The following is a 19,538-nucleotide window of genomic DNA, read 5'->3' on the forward strand; positions in this document are numbered from 1 at the left end:
TAAATAATAGTTGCATAATTTCATCTGGCATCATATTGATCCGAAAACGGTCAATTTCAATTCACAGTGTTGACTCATTTTTATATTCCGTTTCTTATATCTACGAGAAAACAGTGTTTTCTTCAAATAATTACAGATACGACGAAATAGTTAAAAATTCTTTATTAATATAATTCATTGTACAAAAGGGCACAAATGTCATCTAAAAACTACAAAATAAACTAGTTGGAAATGAAATTGTAAATCCATTTTCATTTCTTAATATAGATTCATCAGAATTAATTTGCTAAAAATTACTCAAACTGATTTAGGAAAATTTGTTTCACATTTGCAAAGTATAGAGGAGATCGGTGTTGCAAAATAAATTTGATTTCTAGAAGTTTCAAAATCAAGACCAGCATGAATTCATAATTATGAAATGTTCCTTAAATAAAAATCTGAAGTTTTTTTTATAGTATGCAAAAAAACAGAAATACTAAAAAATACGTCAAATATCTTCAATAAATAAATGAAATTTCAAGAAAAGAAAATTGATAACATTTGAATCTTTTATCTCAAAAGCACGAGATTTTCAGTTGGACATCCGCAGCAAAATTCTGTTTGAATTACTGAATAGGTCCCAAAAATTATAGAGTTAACTCTACAATCTTTGAATAGGTCCAATTTGTATTCGTGCTGTTAAAATTCAGTCAGTTTTCTCGTCACATATCCTCGATATGTCATAGAATTTCATTTGGTTCAATGCATAGGCATAGATTTATGTCTATGGGTTCAATGTACAGAAGTCATTTTATATTAAAAATATCACAGAATATAATTCCCAACGTATCACGCGATTATCTCGTTCTCCTTTTTGTTAGATTTCAAGAGTTTGAGTTCTTGCTGGGCATCTTCTGGTGGAGCATCAACAGAATTCCATTTCTGCCTGTTGCCAGATCCAAATAGTGCATACCAAACGGCGCCAAAAGCGTACGTGAATACTAATATCATAAACACCCATCTCCATTGCTCGAAAGTGTTGTTCTTTTCAGTAAGAAGGGCAACGATTTTTGTCGATAACCATCCACCGAAAGACGATAAAGTATTAGCTGCGCCCATTATGGTTCCCGAGAAGTTGGGAGCGATGTCTAATCCGTTGGTGAGGTAACCCCCGGTTACTGCCCCATTGCAAAACAGGGAAGCTGTCAGCAGGGCCACTGCCAGACTTGGGATTTCACCGTAGAAGAAGAGTACTAGTAAAAATATTGCTGGAGGTGTCAAGGCGAAAACGGTGAGTAATTTCCTGGTGGTGGTGGTGGAAAATCTTCCTGCTCTCAGTATGCGATCCGCTACGTAGCTGGAGGTCAGAGCCATGGCATATTTGCCTGAAAAAAATAAAATGACATTACAACTTTACAAGGATGCTATTTTGAGGAGCTTTTGGGTGGTCGATAGTTTGTTACTTGTATGGAAAGTACAAGTATAAGTATAACTCCATAGCATAAAGGAGTCTGGTCTATGGTTTGGTTACTAGTCGTTTCGTAGCCATTGAACCAAAGAGTTACTCTTTGTTACTCTTTGATTGAACTCTATGGTAACCATACAGTTCAATGTTCGTATCATAGACATAGAGTTCCTGTGTCTATGTTTCGTAGCTACACAATTTTGAAAGTTGGCGGTTTTGAATTTCAAACTCAAAAAGTCAACTGTCAAATTCTCCCGACGACGCATTTTTTCAACACTCGTTTTGAAGGAAAGAGAAGGAGTTGTCCTAAGACACGTGGAAATATTTAATAAAAACAATATGTTTCACTGTAGTTTATAAGATGTTTTTTGTAGCAATAAAGAGGATGTAATCCCTAACGCAAACGATTGCTACCAAACTTGCGTATATTTATTTATCGCCCGCAATAAAGATAACAGGCCTGTTGACGTCAGAGTCCAGTAGTGAATACGTAGGTTTTTCCTAAAAAGAACTATCTATATTAACAGTGGCGTAGAAATACGGCAAGATGAAGGAGTTTTCATGATCAGAAGTCATCGTCATAATTCCATTATTTTTTCATTTCGTCGATCTTTCTGTTCAGTCATTTTTATCAAGACAATGGGCCATATTGTTTCCTGATTAATGCAAATGTATGCCTAGTGCCGGACATAACAACTATCGGTCAATTAATAATTCATATGGGTTCTGTGAAACGCTAAATTTTATCATATTACTTACGACAGTTTCAGTCGATGTCTGATGCTTAGGGCTCATAGGAAAACTATTATCTATAGGGAAATTGGTCAAACTTTTTTCCGAGTCTCTTGTCGAATATAGGTACATGTGATCATGAAAAATATCATAACATATTCCCAAAATTCCCAGGAAAATTATAACAAATTCTTTTTTTTAAATGAATCTTACTCTCGGCATATTATGTGGTCACAATATATGGATAAGGATGATAATAAATTAAAATATAAGTAGGTTTCCGTTGTTCAATACTTATTTTCGACGTGTCAAAATTCATAGAAAATCAAATTTACTCTTATCTATGTTATTTCAAGGCTTCTGAGTGGTTTAAAGTTGTCTTCTATCAACATTTGCTCCGTAACTTAGTTCGGCATCGAAGTTTTTCTTTACAATGATGAGCATGATCATTTACAAATATTTCATTTTCATTTTGTTTCCGAGCGCAGTAATATTGAAAGTTATCCGAAATAACTCAAAATATCTTATGAGGTGTAATTTTTTTACCGAACACGGTACAGAAAGAATTGTTCATACTTCTGACAACTTATATATGGACCTGTATCGTACAGAACCTGATTAGTTTGTTATAAATTATGCCACTCGGTTGAAAAATTTGTTGGCTATGTTTATCACCGATACAATTTCTTTTTTCGCCCAATTACTTCACCAGAATTCGAATTGAGATCGATTCGTTTTGCACAGCTACCACAGATAATAGGATAATAAACCACTTTGAAGCCAACATAAGACGCCCTGTAGCAATTCCTTCTGGAGCCATTTTTTGCGATTTAATATGGCGAAAATAAAGAATTATCGTTTTAAAACCACTATTATTGCTGATTTGAATAATAACGTAATAAATATATAGCGTAATTCGTAATTAAAATCCATTACAGATCGTTTGTGAATTTTTATCCACGGATTTTATGGATTAAGGACGCTCATAATTCTCATGAATTTACCCCATTTGAGAGTTTTTTTACGAGTAGATATAATAACCACATACATGTATGTGCAGATTGATTAAGATCTTTACATGAGGCGCATAATCGTATTTATCAAGGTCTCGAACGCACCGAAGCAATTCTCTTGATAACAAGATTCTGAATAATAATCAGCCAATTTTTTTCTCTAGAACGATCCACGCAGGTTAGACCTAAATACGGAGAAAACCGCGGATCAATGGAGTGATTACTAGAGTATGTACACCTCACGATTTTTTTTACACCTTTGAGAACCTGCAGACGCTTTCCCCACCGCTGATAGTGCATACATCATAAAAATTTTTTTCTTTCTACCAGCTCCACGACGGTCGAGTAAATCCCGATTAAGCATCGTGGGCTCCCCAACTACAGTTGGGGTATAGTTGGGTATCTAATACACATAGACGTAGAGGGTGAACAATTTAACATGATGATCGTTGCTTTGCTAGGGCTCGACCTGGATCGATTTTGGTTCGATCATTAATAAAACATTATAAGCATAGAATATTTCGCCTATCTGACCTTTCGAGAATGCACATTAATACATATGTATTTAAATCCTGTATTCATTAAAATAAAGTCAACCAGCAAGTTAAATCGAATAAGGTAAGAAATGATATAAAATAATTCAAAAAAGCGAATCGGCGCGGAATCCATGTGAAATTATGCAGAATTATAATAGAAGATGGTCTTCTATTATATATATAGATTGATGTAGGTACTGACCTTACCGAACTCAGAATATTCATATAATTTTTCAGAGGAGGATTAGAAATTCTGATTTTGTTCCAGTCAGCAATATCATTCATCTTCCTCATCTTATTTCATAAAATTTAATGTATAAAGCCCAGCTTCAGTCGTCAGAAGACTCATTAAGTAGCGATGGGGAAATCCTTCTCTTTCGTTTTGGATACGAACAGTTCAGGTTATATTTTCCACGAAATTTATATCTACCTTTTTTCCCCTTTCATATTTCCAACGATTCTTGGAGATGTTGATAACGTACATCGATCGATATTGCTGCGTTTCGTTATCGGTTATTGGCACAGGATGTCCTCAAAGTTAATAAGCTATTAAAGTTTATTCGCTCACGAGAAGGATTATAATTGCCCTCTATAGAGAACGGAGTAATGTCACTTCGTGAATATTGGAAAGATAATGATACCGGCAAAGATGCTTAATAATGTAGATGATATGATACAGTTTCAATAGCAGATGACGCTAGATTGGTTGACGCTATTAGTTACAAGTAGTGTGATAGTTCTACGAAAACCGAAGTTGTTTCAAGTTAAGCATCGGCGTTAGACGAAGATCGAAATTTTCGATCTGGATCGTTCTTCGCTATAGCTGAATATCTGGGATTTCAATCATAAACTTATTATATTATTAATCTGTCTATGGTTTTAACAAAGAACAGTAGTCTGAGTTAAGTCTAAGCATAAGTGCAGAATGGAAAGGTTAAACGAGAATTGAAATGTTGATTCAGGCTTTTTAAACGAGAACGGATGCTTTTCAACCAATTACCAAGTCTTTGTAACCCAGAACCTAGACTTTTTAACGAAGAACCTAGGTTTTTTAACCGAGTACCTAGTCTTTCCAAACGAGAACCTAGGATTTTTGAACGAGGACCTCGGCTTTTAACGGAGAACCTAGGCCTTTTTAGCGAGAACCTGGACTTTTTAACTGAAAACCTAAACTTTTTAACCGAGAACCTAGGCTTTATAACCCAGAACCTAGTCTTTTTGACCCAGAACTTAGACTTTTTAACCGAGAACCTAGGTTTTTCAACGGAGTATCTAATCTTTGAAACCGAGAAACTAGGCTTTTTGAGCGAGAACCTAGAATTTTAACCGAGAACCAAGGATTTTCAACCGGGAACCTAGGTTTTTAAACCGAGAACCTCGTCTTTCGAAAAGAGAAGCAAGGCTTTTTAAACGAGAACCTAGGCTTTTTAACCGAGAACCTAATCTTTGAAAAGGAGAACCTAGGCTTTTAAACGAGAATCTTGACTTTTAACCGAGAACCTAGGTTTTTTGAGCGAGATCGTAGACTTTTTAACGAGAACCTATAGGCTTTTCAACCGGGAACCTAGGTTTTCGAACCGAGTACCTAATCTTTCGAAAAGAGAACCTAGGCTTTTTAAACGAGAACCTAGGCTTTTTAACCGAGAACCTAATCTTTAAAAAGGAGAACCTAGGCTTTTGAACGAGAACCTTGACTTTTAACCGAGAACCTAGGCTTTTTGAGCGAGATCCTAGACTTTTTAACGAGAACCTAGACTTTTCAACCGGGAACTTAGGTTTTCAAACCGAGTGCCCCGTCTTTCAAAAAAAGCACCTAGGATTTTTGAACGAGAACCCAGGCTTTTAACCGAGAACCTAATCTTTAAAAAGGAAAACCTAGATTTTTGAACGAGAACCTCGACTTTTTAACGAGAACCTAGGCTCTTCAACCGGGAACCTAGGTTTTTGAACCGAGTACCTGATCTTTCGAAAAGAGAACCTAGTCTTTTTGAACGAGAACCTAGACTTTTTAAGCGAAAACCCAGGTTTTAAACCGTAGACTTAGTCTTTCAAACCGAGAACCTTGGCTCTTTAACCAAGAACCTAGACTTTTTGACCCAGAATCTATTTTTTCAACTCAGAAACTAGGCTATTTCACTGAAAACCTAGTTTTCTCAACCTAAAATCAGTAAAATCCACCTTTTAACCCAGAACCTAAGCTTATTCAGCCGAGAACCTTGGCTTTTTAAACGAGAACCAAGTGCGCAAACCTTAGGAGCCTATGGCTTGAGTGCCTCCGCTTATTGTCGGTACATCAAAGGAAAGAATCGTTATGCTTGTCGAGCCGCTCGAGTCATGTGGACGATGACAAGCTTGCAAATGAAATGGATCCTCACGAGTCAAAACTGATAAGCAACTGAGATAATGTGGACAATGTTAATATAACAAAAACGGCCGCGAATCATACAAGCCACACCAGCCTACTAGAGAAGCCCAAGACGGGTGAGCACGAGCACGAATAGTGTGGACTGGCCTTTATGTATACTCGATCGCAGGCATTTATTGTGTATACATATTAACCATGAGCCTCTTTCATAGGGATATATTAGGATCTCAATATTGGGTGAGGAATTATTTGAAATGTACAAAAGATAAAATAATTTCAAATCGACAAAAACTCACCGATATAAGGCAGACTGGATAAAAATCCGTTCTTCTTGATGTCGAAATTGAGCACGCTCTTCATGTAGGAGGGAAGCTGATTGGAGATGGTGAAATAGCCGAACACCGACATGCCGTGGGTGATGATGATGGCCCATACCGGTAGAGAGGTGAACAGTTCTCCCCACGGCACCGTCGAAGGTTTCCTGTTCTTGGCGCCGTCACCCTCCCTGATCGCCGTCTCTATCTCCAGCCTCTCCTCCGGAGATATCCTGGGATGGTCAGCTGGAGAGTCGTAGATGATCATGAACCACGCTACCGACCAGAGCAGACCGATCACCCCGGTTAAGTAGAAAACGGCCGCCCAGCCCATCCAGCTGATGATCAAACCGCTCGCCTGCAGCGTTATCGCGGCGCCCAGGGCGCTCGCCATCATGTTCGCTATGAACTTGGACCTTTCCGTCGGCGGTATCCACTTGGCGGCCATCGGAGGCATCGCGGGCCACGTCGCCCCCAGGAAGAAACCCATGAGCACCCTGGTGAACAGCAGCAGGTAGAAGTTGGTGTAGCACACGAGCGGCGTCAGGAGGGTCAGGATGCTGGCGGCCAACATGCCGCCTCCGAACACCCTCCTGGCGCCCACGACTTCGGCGAGCCTGCCTCCGGGCAGTTCGGTGAGCACGTAGCCCCAGAAGAAGAGGCCGAGCACGTCGTTCTTCTGCGTCTCGGTCCAGTTGAAACGCTGCTCAGCCACCCTGGACTTGACCACGGAACTGTTGGAGGTTAGGTTGAGGGTGGTGGCGTTCGTTTCTATCATGTCGACTATGGCGATGGTGACGTTGACGCGTAGCATGTAGTTGAACATGAATCCGAGGATGACCATGGCGTTGAGCACGAAGCGGCATGATAGGAACTCTGGAATTGAAGAAAAGAGTGAGTTATCTGACACACTGGAGGATGTCACGAAGAGTGACAGCGACAGCAAGAAGATATAAAGTCTCCTGAAAATATTCAATTATGGCCTTCAACGTCAAAGGCAGACCTCTGACCATCGAACAAAACAGTATGATAGCACTAATAACGTCAATTCCATTTGTCAAGAGCACAGACTAGGCACGAATAATATAAGCCATATTTTGGCGATCAAGCGTCTTAATCGATGTCTTAAAGCGTCTTTAAGCGTGACGTCATTAATTTTATTGTCGCAAAAATAGAATATCGCTGATGGTTGAGTCATCTGTCGTTGACATTAGACAGCGAATCGAATTGTGAATTTTTCAATTTCTGTTCTTTGGCTATTATTTGAAAAATATTTATTTATTCTAAATGATAATGCTGAAACTGCATTATTGGCAATAAAAGCACTCTTCCCTAGTAGGAATTCAAATCAAATTCGATATAAACAACATATTCTCCCTTCTTCTTTATATTACCTCTTTCCGCTTAAGACGACACAGGCCCAGAGATATAGATATATCCATAAAGTAAGTCTGTTCTGTGGATATATCTCTGCACAGGCCAGAGACAAGATGACTCTATGACACAGGCGCTCTCTACAGACCGCCAGGTTCCGCTTAAAGCGTCTTAAAGACTGACGTCATGACTTATTCGCTCGAATAGCACCGCTTAAAGACGCTTCACGCGTCTTAATCGCGAAAATATGGCTATAATTTACATCACTCTCCCACGGTCAAAAGTCAAACTTTTACTTTCATTTCAAGTTTCTCAGACTAATATACATTAAAACTATGGTCCTACCTCTTCACTGTATGAGTCTAATAGACGAATGTTGCTGTGGCGAGAACGGGGTATAATAGTATAATGACAATTTCATGACGCTCACAGCTCTTTTCAGTTTTGGCTCAGCGTGCGTTTGAGAGGACATTTGTTTTAAGGTTTTATTATCCTGATTAACGCAACCATACCGTTAAGGTATCGTGATTTGGTCGTAGAACCTATTATTGTTCCTTTTGCGACAGCCATAGGCCACAATTGTATGTTAATCGACGTGTCAGAATTATTAACGATAAAATTAAATGCATAGATTGGTCCGCTCTGCCTCTCCAGACCAAAATTGTATTGAACATACCTGGTCTGCAATGTCACAGCAATTACACCGCTTATCTGACCCACGGCAGGCAATAGAACAACGCAACCGTTTAATATCGGGTAGGGCCTACGCCATCGAACAATAGTTGTTCTCCTGTGACTTAAGAGACCCAACCGTGACCTACAGATCCTTCTACACTCTGGGCATGGATAGTCACCAACCAGATCTAGCCGCCGCTATATTCTTCTCGAGTCTCTATTATAACCCACCAAAGATCTCCACTGTGGTCTGTCTAACGCTAGTTGTTACCAGTTATGATTGACATTAACTGGTTTCAAGGATTGATAAGCTTAAAAATCTTATACTGGCCTCCTGGTTTCCGGGCTCCTTCTGTGAATTCGCCATACAGATCTATTTTGGGGAGTCTTATGTGTTGCATCCTCAGAATGTGGCCGCTCCATCTGAGTCGGGCCCTCGGTACTCGAGTCTAAACTGTTATACAACTCGAGCGCTGCTAGACTTCTGCATTTGAAACTTTGTGGAACCATCTGATGTTCATTATTTGTCTTACATGACGTTGTTGTGTTTGTTCAAGCTGTTTAATATGTCGCCTGTAGGGCGTCCAACTTACGCTTTCGTAAAGAAGCGTTGGGAGGACCACTGCTTTGTAAACAGCAATCTTGGTCTTCAGATTGAGGTCGTGATTTTGAAAAACTCGGACCTTTAGCTTCCAGAATGCCCGTGATGCCGAATTGATACGGTTGGGTATTTCCATGTCCAGGTTACTCTAGGATTTATGAAGCTTCCCAAGTATTTGAACTGCTCTACCTTTTCTAGAGTTTCATCCTCCAGGCTGATATCTGTTTGAAGGCTTTCTGGCGGACTTACCAGGATTTTTGTTTTGTCAATATTGAGTGTAAGGCCTAAAGCTTCCTATATATGTTTGTAGGTTTTCAACGCTATATAAGCGAGTGAACTGTCAAGATTTCATAAGCTAATTGAGGTGAAATTTTTAATATGCTAGGTTTAATGTCCTGCCTAGGAATTGTCCATAGCTTTCCCACTTGGCCTCTTATCAAATGGAAGATTAGCTCTTGTTCGTGGCGGTTTCTGTTTACATTCGCGTCACATTTCGAGAAATCTGTTCGACCCCGACGATGCTATGTTTTTTTTCCACTGGTAATTTCCTGTATCGGTATTTTCCGTTTTACACAGACGATTGTCTCGCTGAACTTGACATCTGTGAACCCTTATCGATAATGACGTTTTATTTATTTTGGTTCAAGAGATCTCATATATTATTTTGTTTCCGCATATTTCAAAATGATATTCCCAAGGTGATTATGGAGTTATTTCAGCTCCAATAAGCGGGGCGTATATATGTATGTATATGGGACACGCCGGATATTTTTCGGCGTTCAAAATGTTGTTTCTTCGGATAATCGACGTTTCGAGCATGATGAAACGGATGATGAAATTGCGAGATGTGTTTCGTGCTCTAATTAGATGATTTATAGTACATATCTTGCTTTGTCGTTATTGTCGTCGATAAAAAAATCGTGCTCTGTGATTTCAGCAGAATTTTGACGGATTTGATGGATCAAAGAAATTCTTTATCAAGTAGGCTATGGACCTATTGAGATATATACTCTGTGTTTGAACTATGGAGGGTAGAGCCATAGTTTGAACGTAAAGCTTACGCCAAGTTTCATAATAAATTTTATGACATGTCTTTAATCTTAAGGTTCATTTTTACTAGGGCTAAAGAACTGTCTATTAGCTTTCACCATTTCACAGTTATTTATAACTTTAATATCTGACACAGGCAGTTTTTTTAATTCTGCGAGAATCTGCTATTTTTTTTCGAGAATAATCGAAAATCTATTTTTATATGTATTAATTACCTTTTTTCTGTTCCGCCATTTTCCGTTTTGTCCAAAATTGATATACAATGTAATATGAAACTGAGATGATGGCAGAAACTTGCCACTTAAGAATCCATGGGTACCTGCAACAAAATTCCACAAATTTGAAATTCCAATAACTCATAATGAAGGATGATATATATGATTACAGCCCAATTAAATGAATCTATGTTGCTATTGGATTGATGTGGCCGATACTTGACGAAAATGCATAAGTGAACTTGAAACAGATTATATGATTTTCACAAAAATGAGTTTTCAAACCCAGGTAAACTGAGTTCATCTTCTCCCACTTGAAGATGCTATTGAGATGGCGAAACACGTATCGTGGTTTACAAACTCATTTTTGTGAAAATCGCTTAATCTGTTTCAATGATTTATATGGGTTTCTCCACCTAGCAAAGCCATATAATTTCATACCAAAGTCTTGATCACATATTTTTCCTTTGCCACCTCTAAAACTAATTTCTCTCTCTCTACTCCACTGTTACGTGGTTTTTCGAGAAAATTTTCCTAATACTTTATTGGTTACCTACTGTTGGGTGTTTTTTTGCCAAAGTTTGACCTATAACTGATCGAAAATCAGAATCAGGACATGGAGTTCTATAGCTTCATTGTCTTGTGGTTACAATGTATTGATCTGTTTTTGCCAGAATCTATAGAAATTTTCATTTTGATTTCATTGAATTGACAACAGTCTTCGATTTACTGAGTTTATCACAAGTTAGAGACTCGCATTATACGTATAGCCAAGTAAAGGTATATTATACCCCTTCAATTTTAATTCAATAGTCAATGGTAAAAATAAGCGTACAAATTTACCATACCTACTGGCGCCACTCTGCAATGCAATCCTTGCAACTGTAAACTTGTAATTTTCATCTCGTTTTTTTTGCAGGTATAATAATTTCATGGCGACGTGAACTGGCATTGCTCTCATGAAACCAACCAGTCTTTTTTCTGTTATATGAACGTACAAACCTTTTTTGTTGCCAAAGGCACATCGGAGTTCTGTTGTTCTTGTATGCTACTACATGGTTTTCGCGTAACTGGTTCTTACATTATACCAAGTCAGGGCATACAGCCAGTCGTTTCTTTGAAATACGGTCGTTGTGAAAAGAAAGCATGATATTTCTCCGCTGCGAGATCGATTTCACGATTTATGGTACCGAGAAATTCGGGAACCGCTTTTTTACCTGTGATTGAGGTGAATACCATAAAGATTCGGTGTTTAAAGTTAATGATAGGGCCAGTTAACAGTTTATGTCCAATTTCATCAGAAAAGGCACCTTTATTCAAAGATGAATAAAGAAATATAATAACTACACTTCGAAACTAATTTGTTTCAAACAATCCCATCCCTAACCAAATCATCATTAGCAGCAAAAGGTCTATCCATTTTTAGCCCAAAAAGTTAGGGTTTTCATTTGAAAAAATATACTTAACACCACCCTTCGTAAGGGGTTTATAAGGATAAACCCCTCAATCGACATGAAAAGTTGAGTAAATAGTAAACACCCAGGAAAAATTTGGTGCGTTACTTTTTACCCACCTGAATTCTAGAATGAGACATTCTGACATTGTGCATAGAGAAAACCTACAACACATTATTCGCTTAAGGCATTCTTTCAAAGATTTCGTATTCGATTTAAATAAATAAGTTTCTACCTTGAACATTTTAATGAGATTCGTCATATCTCTTGAATATGGTGAAAACTGTTTACGGAAATAAATTCATCTAAACTAAAAAATAAAAAAATTATTTGCATCTCTTTATTGAATCGAATAAATAGTATCGTCATAAAATGGCGTATGATTGTTAGGTCAGACAAAACATTTATTCACCGTAACTTATTAACTCTCAATCGTAATTCGAAATGAATTCACTCTTAAAACTTTTTTATCTATAGTTAGGTTCAAAAGCGTTAGGTTGTTGCATTTATAAAGTTGCATAGAATATTGACTTTTTTCACAAAAATTTTTGAATAAATACAATTAAACGATCATTGATATTTATAGAGATATAACATATAATGTGATACGGGGAGTTTTTATTCACTTCAATATTTAAAGAGCAGGATTTTCAGATGCTTCACTCTAGAAATAAGTGTGATATTTTCCAAATAATTAGAATCTAGTTGTGAATTTTTCCCCATGTGTTAATGAGTGGATTAACGGACTTGTTCATCGTTCAATGAACTCGAACCAAAGGATATACTTTACCACCATGAGAAATAGAAGATAAGTCTTTTAAATTTGGAACTATCCGACAATGGTTTTCTCATCTTTTCGCCCCTACCCTCTATCGTTTCTAATACTTGTAATTCCCATTAAATTATTATTTCAGAACACTGTCGAACATTATATTTCCACGAAAAAATAAGATGAAATTTTGCTGGAAAATACAACACAAAAATAAATAGTAAATCATGAATAAACATTTTCACTTTCCACAAATCACAAATATATCTTATTGTTAGCAATGACATTTTCCTTAACAATTTACATCCGGATTAAATGATTCTGTATCATTAAGAGTTAAACAATGGATTTTCTCATTCGTATTCACTTATTCCCATACTTAATACGGGATACTCGGTTGCACAATAATTATTGCAATTATTTAAAATCGCCATACCTATACTATAGTTGACCGTTTATGTGTTTTTACCGTCATTGTGAAAATAAGTTATATCAATACCAAGTTATAATTGCGATTGTTTTTAACTATATCCGGATATAGGCTTAATTATGAATTAAATTTCGAATGCCTATTCATAATTCTTTATAATTATATAGCTTATTATTCGGATGACTTGGAAACTGAACATTTCTTTTATTATTTATATATAAATTATTAATTCCAACAAATCTTTCGAGGAAAGTGATCTTTTCAGAGTATAAATCATAAATTAAAAAGTAGAATATTTTGTGGGTTCAGTGGCGCAGACAGAAGTTGTTTTTGGGAGGACCTAACTATCTAACAAAATTTTTAATTAGGAAAAAAATATGTAAATGAATATATCATACACATTTATACGAAAAAATTTATAAAAACTTCATACCGTAAGTTGTAAAATACCTAATGATTAAATGAAGTCAAATTAGGTATATTGTCCAGACCCCCCAGCCCCCCTCCTAGCTGCGCCCTTGTTTCAGTTCAATTAGCTGAATCCCAACTAATTAATCAATTGATTTTTCTTGATATTCACCCAATCATTTGCTGAATAAAGTAAAGAAGGAACATTATGAATACTAGTGATATATTATATTAAACAAAATAAATAACATAAATCATTATAGGAAAAAGATTAAAAGACACATAATCAATTATACATCCACGGGAATAATGCTGATATTTCTGTATTATATCGAGAAGAATACTTATTGTTCACATAAAACATGTAAGAGGCTCCTTCAAATAAAATTTTTTTTTTTTATGCGAATTCATACGCAACTTGTACGTCTATTTCTGTATTCAGACGCCACCTGCACCTCGCCATCAGTATAAGATAGCGTGAATGGTTATTTTCAGACATCGTATTCTAAAATAAAAATTCATCTCGAGAATATCCCGTTAGAAAAATTATCACGGATCCGTATTGACAAAATCTGATCAGTTAATGTCATTAGAAAATAAAAAGGAAAAAGTTTTCAGAGCAAATCGAGAAAAACCGTGCATATTATTTCTCAATTCACTTCAGATTATATAGAAATTCACGTTGTAAAATGCATTAGGTACATCGATTTTATTTTTTTTTATCATTATCATTTATTTTATTTTCAATCATTTCCGAGAGAAAGAATAGGCAAGATTATTTTTGTACATGATACCAAAGGTTTTCATTATTGCCATGCAAAAATATTATTTCATAAAAATAAATGAAAATTACCTCTATTTCTGAAAATTGTCATTTTCAAGTTGTTGCAATAAAAATTGTGAATATCTCCGTCGAATCAATGATTTTCACTGTTATTTTATTATTAGGTATCAAAATTATGAACCTGTTAACTGACTATGACAAAAAAATATGACAAGCAGTTTTCAAACTCTGAGGTACAATTATTTTTCAGTTACCAGGAATAAATTTCTGAAATTGTTCACGACAAAAAATAAAATTGAAAATAATAATTCATTATACCAAAAGTAATGAAAATAATTATTTCCGAAATTATCATTTTCGATTCATTTCAATAAGAATTGAAAGTATTTTCATAGAAGACAATTTTAGTTTTCACTGATGTTATTTTATGATAAAGACCTTTTATGAATCTTAAAAAATCTCAAAAAATTCGACAAGCCCTTTCCATTTGTATAGTTTTTGTTTAAAGAAAAAAACTCGAATACTCAAAATTAAAAAGTTCTCAATATTTGGCATAAAAACTACCCCAGATTGTGGTTTCAATCGACCAATTTTGTGGGTCAAAATCACCGATGGAAGCATATTTACAGAAACTTTTGAACTGGAATCATAAAATTTTAAATATGCATTGTCGAAGCAATGAAATACTTTTTATTACAGAAGCATACACCAATAATACAAGTTTACAGCCTGTTTGTACTGAATCAATTCGATTTTTGTTACTATTAACGTTACTGTATTAACTGTGAATTCAAAAGAACATTTGCAAAAATTTACTTCGAATGATTGCGAGTTTCATACTGGACTAACTTAAAAAAAATCCTCACCTCAAAAATGCGAGATCAACAGAAAGTTTAGGTCCGATATCCGACAACGGTTATTTGTTAGGGGGGCAGGAAACGGTTGCAAAAAAACTACACAGTCACAGGAAGTTTCATTCATGAATATGTGGATAGAAAACGGCCTGGCTACGCTGCTGAAACTTGAGTTGTACAACAAAAGCAGACCGGGTGCGAGTATACACTGAAATAATCGGCAAGAAAATCCAGCTTTTACTCATTCAATTTCGAATCTACGAGGTCGGATGGCGAATTTGAATGATAATCAGATGGCGCCGGCGCGATACGTAGGTGACGAGCCCCCTACGTGGGTCCAGTGGCGTACGTCAAACATACATCAATACCTCTAACCAACTATCTCTCGCCCTTTCAATTATTGTATCAACCAAAACTTGAGTAAAACTCAATTTTCGACAGGGGGTGTCATATTTGAATCCATAAACGAACGAAAATGTGTGAAAAAGTGCTGCATTTTTGCCGCAACTTTTGTGAACACCCTGTGAACATGATGTCAGATTTTAACGTTGATACTAGAGGTCGAAATTCAAAAAATTGCATATCGAACTATATCCTTAAATATATCATTCCTTGGTAGCGTTTATTGGGGACAAATAACATTCAGTAGCGGGAATGTTTAGGTAATAGATTGATGAAAATATCGCTCTGTCAAAATGCATCAATTCTTAAAACCTCCTTCCCCAGATTGGTGCTTCGTAATGCTTTCAACTAAGTGTACTTTTTTCTTGAATTCGTTTTGAAAATCGTGTTCTTGTTTAAAAAAATTCAGGAACTTGAAGAATAATTTTGTGAAAGTTCCCCAAATAATATCTCCGCCTATGGTGGAAATTATTGTTTTCCCGAACAATTTGTTCATCCATAAGCCCCCAAATACCGAATTTCATTTGTTTCTATCGACTTCTGGTAAATAATCGCGAAAATATAGATGTTGGAGGGTCATATTAGAACTACCTAGGTTTTTCCATTTTTTCGACCTCCAAAATCACGTCCTATAATACCACAACACGTATATCATTTACTAAATGAGGAAATCGTCTGCGGTCAATCAAAATTTTTCTCGTGTTTATCGAAGAATTCCTAGCATTCAACTGTTAAACGAACTGAAAGTAATACATATCGACTTGCCAAACTAGTTGGGTTGATTTGAATCCATTTAGTTGGGCGTACAATTAGTTGGTTGTTAATGAATGTAGCTCCCAAATGAATTGCTCGATGTTTGCTGAATTATTCTTGGAAATGATACATTTTTTAAGTGGATCGAATTGAATATACCGCATGGATAATTTTCTTCTTAGTTTTTATAAGTGATATTGAATTCTAGACGAAAGTGATCAATAATAATAATCTGGATGGGGGAATAACATTTATAGATTTGATTTGATCGGTATAATAATATACCAGATCATTGAAAAAAATTATATTATGCGATACATATTCATAAAAAGTGGAATAGCCGATATTTGATTCTCGATAGACTGTCATAGTGACATTGACTGTTTCCTGCGATCATTTAACGTAGAATTCTTTTATTTCCCCTGTATAAAAGGCTCCAAACCAAGACCTCCCAACAACATAGGATATGCTGAAAAAATTATGCAAGATGCATATCCCAAAATTTACTCAGGTTTGGTAGTTTTCATATCATCATATTTCTAGGAAGAACTTACATTTTTGAATAACAATTTTTATATCCCAGGAGTAATGTTATCTTATTGGACTTCCATCATCGAATGGGAGAGATTTATATTCACTCTAGCATGGGTAGAAATTACGTAGATATGTCTTGCATTTCACATGGTTCTTCCTCACGTTATGTTTTTCTGTAGAGAAAATATTGGAGGACAATTTATATCGAAAAATTCAAGAACCTGGTATAGATATATAAGTTTTTCTATTTAAATTACATAATTCAATATCAGAACATAATCTAACAGAAAGAAAATAAATGTCAAGTTTCACTTTCGATCACCGTCAAAATATTTTTCATCAAAACCTGAACAAACGCTAACCATTTTCGACTTTTCCATTTCTGCTGAGTCTATAGTAAAGAGAAACAGAAATATTAATGGTATTTCAAAGTACTCCCATCCACAGTAGATGCTGGTTTGCATCCGAGAAAACCCATTTTGGAAATCCTCCATTTTCTGTTTGTAGGCCATCTTTTTGTTTCTATTCTTTTCATCCGCATTTTTTGTATGAGCCTACTCATTCTCAGAGACCCAAACTAATTATTGTTGCTTTTATCGGCATCATTGCAGTATCATGTGATGATGTTGTCCACCACCACATAAGAAGATCTAAGGCTAAAGCTACCTAGTGTACCTTATATATCTGAACACACGGTTTTCTTTTTGAGCTTATTTTATTGTACAAGTCTATAGTTAAGGAATTTCAAACTGCCTCTCTATTTATAGATGATAAAATTAATTAAATAGCAATTTTCACACGGATATCGAGCAGATTTGACAAACATAACACATTTCGAAATTAGGTCTTTCGTTTAAAGTGATAACAAATTTGGGTTAGTGTTGAAAAAATTAGGCCAAAGACGTTATAACGTCTTTTTTCGAACATTTTGGAAGAACAAGGTAGTATTCAATATAAAACTGATAGACTTCTGGTTCAGGGACATAATTCTTTCTTAAGATAATGAATTTAACGTAGCAAGTCTTCATTGGAACTTTTTGAAGAGCCCTCTATAGATCATTCACAACAGTTCCAGTTCATATTGGTCCAATTTAAGAGACAGCGAAGGGGGTAATGCTGTTAATATGTTATCCTGATCACTTTAGTTATTTGATATTGAGGAGTTTCACATTTGATTAGACAAAGAAAAAAGTTTCAATAAAAGATATATAGGAGTTTTTCGAATCGCTTGCACTCTCTCATATTATGCTGTGTCTTAGACCTTAGAGTATGACCTCGCTGATACGCCAATGCTTTTGTGCTTTGTGGAGCGTGGGTACACGCACCGGTTTCGGAGACACACCTCCGTTTTATTTGTGTCTACCCTACTGTACCTTCGTGTTCAAACAATACCTAACACACCACGTGGTATAGCGTGATACGAATCAATTCGATTATGTTGAAACCCTACTCTTCACACTTACTTGATTTGATAACATTCTTTTCCGCATAAAAAAATGTTCGAAATAAAATTTATAACCCAGGAAGCTATCCTTATTTGGGTTCGTATGTGAGGGGCTATAGGTATGATACTAGTACTAGGTTGATTTAGTACCATGTACCATAGGTTATCGCAGTTGAATAGAGCTGGTCCATAAATAATTGATAAAAAATACCTCCTAAATATTGTAGTTCAAGCTAGAGATCATGGAGGCTCGACGCTCCATACTAGAGACTAGAGCTAGAGACTGTGGAGGCTAGAGACCATAGATAGAGATAAGAGACTATGGAGGCTAAAAAATAGGAAACTAAATTGAAAAAGATCCTTCTTTACGAGCAAGACTTATTTCTCTCGCCAAAGGGCACCTTAGGAAATAAAACCATATATTTCTTAAACATAATATAGATACAGAGCGAGTCTTTGACCCGTACAAATATTTTAACAGTAGATTCTTGAAGTCAAAAAAAACATTTTTTTCTATCCCAATTTTCCGATTCGGCCTTGATAAAAAGATACGGTCATTTTAATTTTTCATAATGGCTCTGCACCCCTGGAAAAACAAAATTACCTTCAGAAAAACTATAGCTAAATCTGTGACACTGCACATTGGTGGATCTTTTAAAAGGAGTTGCATTCGGTCAAAGTAACCAATTTTTCAAATTTCACAGCTATACTTTTCAATTTTTGAACATCAAATTACTCGAAAAGGCGCATTATACGAGAAAATATGAAGAATACTTTTATTTTACGAATCGTCCAACTTAGTTTCAAGAGTTGGTTTCTCTGAACCATTTTTATGGTACGTAATGGTCATGATGAGAAAACTTGAAGACGTGGGTGATATCTTGTGTTTGAAAAAGTTTAATCAAATTCAAATAAATGAACTACATTCCGAAATACATTTCATTCGACAAACCGTCTGTTCCGATATTCCTGAACAGTACTGTCAGTATTTCAGAGACAATGCCTATTAATTGGCCCGGTCGTTCGAGTACTATTGTTATTCGGTTGCGGGCCAGTAAAACCAGCAATATCGGAACAGGCCCAAAGGCGTTTGTGAGTAAAAATAGAAATATTTTATGGGTTTTCAACAGCCTGTATCTTTCAAACCAAGGCGAATCGGAAAAATTGTAAAGGAAAAAAGTGTTTCTTTGAACCTCAAGAATCTACTGTTAAAATATCTTTACGAGTCAAAGACTCACCCTGTATGAGATGAATCTGCAGTTGTGGAGGACTGATGATCAGACTATTGTCCACAAATCAGTCGACAGACTATCAAGGAGAATACACCTATTGAGTGTACAAATATTACGAAAAAAAGTTTGATTTGTGGACCTGACCTGTTTTCAGG

The 19,538-nt window shown here is 36.0% G+C and overlaps 1 protein-coding gene across 3 annotated transcripts; it reads right to left on the reverse strand.

The window, feature by feature from the left end:
• Positions 1–147: 147 nt before the first annotated feature.
• Positions 148–16,973, reverse strand: LOC123317025 (sialin). 3 transcript variants are annotated; one of them, XM_044903372.1, is made up of 4 exons: positions 16,728–16,973; positions 10,320–10,423; positions 6,387–7,280; positions 148–1,364 (listed from the first exon to the last, which is right to left on the reverse strand). In XM_044903372.1, coding segments are annotated over exons 1-4 (1,536 nt in total). In that variant the 5' UTR covers positions 16,730–16,973; the 3' UTR covers positions 148–828. The 3 variants fall into 3 exon arrangements, with proteins under 3 accessions (XP_044759307.1, XP_044759308.1, XP_044759309.1); XM_044903373.1 differs by lacking the exon at positions 16,728–16,973 and adding an exon at positions 15,031–15,268; XM_044903374.1 differs by lacking the exon at positions 16,728–16,973 and having other exon boundaries at positions 6,387–7,282; positions 10,321–10,423.
• Positions 16,974–19,538: the final 2,565 nt, after the last annotated feature.

This window comes from Coccinella septempunctata, chromosome 7 (assembly GCF_907165205.1).
Source record: "Coccinella septempunctata chromosome 7, icCocSept1.1, whole genome shotgun sequence".
Classification (NCBI taxonomy): domain Eukaryota; kingdom Metazoa; phylum Arthropoda; class Insecta; order Coleoptera; family Coccinellidae; genus Coccinella; species Coccinella septempunctata.